The sequence below is a fragment of the Geospiza fortis genome, unplaced genomic scaffold (genome assembly GCF_000277835.1).
Source record: "Geospiza fortis unplaced genomic scaffold, GeoFor_1.0 scaffold4, whole genome shotgun sequence".
Lineage (NCBI taxonomy): Eukaryota > Metazoa > Chordata > Aves > Passeriformes > Thraupidae > Geospiza > Geospiza fortis.
The window spans coordinates 205,298-206,977 of NW_005054475.1; the positions used below are offsets into that span (position 1 = coordinate 205,298).

The following is a 1,680-nucleotide window of genomic DNA, read 5'->3' on the forward strand; positions in this document are numbered from 1 at the left end:
GTGAGGAGATGGGGCCGCTGAGGGGAATGGGGGGTGACGGGGAGAAGCCTTGGGGGGGCCCTGTGGGGCTCAGCCTAACTGTGGGGTGGGTGTGAGGCACCCGAGAGGCTCCGCATGGGGGAGGAATGTCTCCTGTGAGGCTCTGGCTGGGGTTGAGGGTCTCCTGTGAGGCTTTGGGGGTCACCTGTAAAGCTCAGAATGATTTTGGGGGTCACCCCGTGCCCCCAGGGTGGATGTGGGGGAGTCCCCTGTGAGGATGCCATTGGGGCACCCCATGTGAGCCTCGGCTCTCGGGGGGTGTCGCGGGTGCGGGGGGGCCCTGTGGGTGGCTCCGGTGTCCCCGGTGACCCCAGCCCGGGTCGCAGCCATGGATCCGGGCGCGGGGGCGCGGAAGGAGCGGCCGAAGCCCGGGAAGGGTCCTGCCCTCCCAGAGCCCGGGTTTATCCCGGGGGAAATGCAGCAGGGAAGGGTCCTGCCCTCCCGGAGCCCGGGTTTATCCCGGGGGATGCAGCAGGAGCCACATCCCGCAGCTGCTCCTGCCGGCAGAGCCTCCCCGGGGATCCCGAGCGTTTCTGCAGCACCAGGTTTGACCTTCGCTTCCTTCCTCCACCCACACCCTCTGCTCCAGCCGCCGCTGTCCGGCAGCCTCCGGCTCTGCAGAGACTTTGGATCAAGTCCTGCTCCCCCCCTTTCCCTGCCCCAGCGGTGTCACACTGAGGGGGTGAAAATAAACAACATTTGGGGTGGTGTTTCCCTGCAGCCACGGGCTAAGTGGTGATTTCCAAACAGCTCCCAGAGAATCCCGTGTCGGAAACCCTCTGGAAGTTTGATCAGCATCTTCCTCCTCCCAGCCAGGGAGGGCCCTCCTTATTTTTGGGGTGTGAACCTCCCTTTGTAATGAATTCCCACTGGGCAGTGTGAGTGATCCCTAAACTTCAGGTTCCTGGGCAGAGAAGGGCTTGGGGGTCTCTTGTCGGGACAAACTCTAAATTTCCTGTTTGCCAAGGATTTGGAGCTCTCTGCTGTTCGGGGGATGTGGCTTCCCTCAATCCCCACAAAGGACTGGGATTTTGAGGCTTCCCTTGATCCCTCCAGAGGATTGGGATTTTGGGGCTTCCCTCAGTCCCTACAAAGGATTGGGATTTTGGGGGTTCCCTCGACTGGGAGGGAGGATTGGGATTTTGGGGCTTCCCTCAGTCCCCACAAAGGATTGGGATTTTGGGAGTTCCCTCAATTCCCACAAAGGATTGGGATTTTGGGGCTTCCCTGCAGCTGAGCCTTTATCTTTTTTTACCTTAGCAGCTCCTTCTGCTGCCCGGATTCAGCGGGAGGAGCGAAGGGAGGAAGCAGCGCCCGAAGCAAGGACGAGGAGGACAAGGATGAGGAAGAGGAAGGCTTTACTAGGCTCTTGGGAGGGCTCAGGCCTTGCAGCTCCAGAGGGCGAAGGGGAAGACGATGTAGGACGTGGCCCAGGCCAGGCAATAAACCGCAGCCACCGCCGTCGGTGCCAGCAGCACAGCCACCACCCCTACGAGCAGGAGAATCCTTGGCCATCTGCTCTCCCTCCCCTGCACCACCATCCCGAGAGGCTCATCCCCGTCCTTACCTCCAGCATAAACCAGTTTCTTCCAGAGCTGTGACTCCAGCACCCTGTCGTGGGGGTAGCAGCCGCAGTCGGCC

At 61.4% G+C, this 1,680-nt stretch overlaps 1 protein-coding gene across 1 annotated transcript in view; it reads right to left on the reverse strand.

Moving 5' to 3' along the window:
- Positions 1–1,393: 1,393 nt before the first annotated feature.
- The window catches only part of TMEM269 (transmembrane protein 269), a 6,245-nt gene continuing 5,958 nt past the window's right edge, over positions 1,394–1,680 (reverse strand). The window contains exons 6-7 of the mRNA XM_031062965.1: positions 1,607–1,665; positions 1,394–1,528 (exon numbers count right to left, since the gene is read on the reverse strand). Of these exons, the coding sequence (XP_030918825.1) occupies positions 1,419–1,528; positions 1,607–1,665 (169 nt within the window). The 3' untranslated portion in view covers positions 1,394–1,418. The remainder of the gene's footprint in view (positions 1,529–1,606; positions 1,666–1,680) is intronic.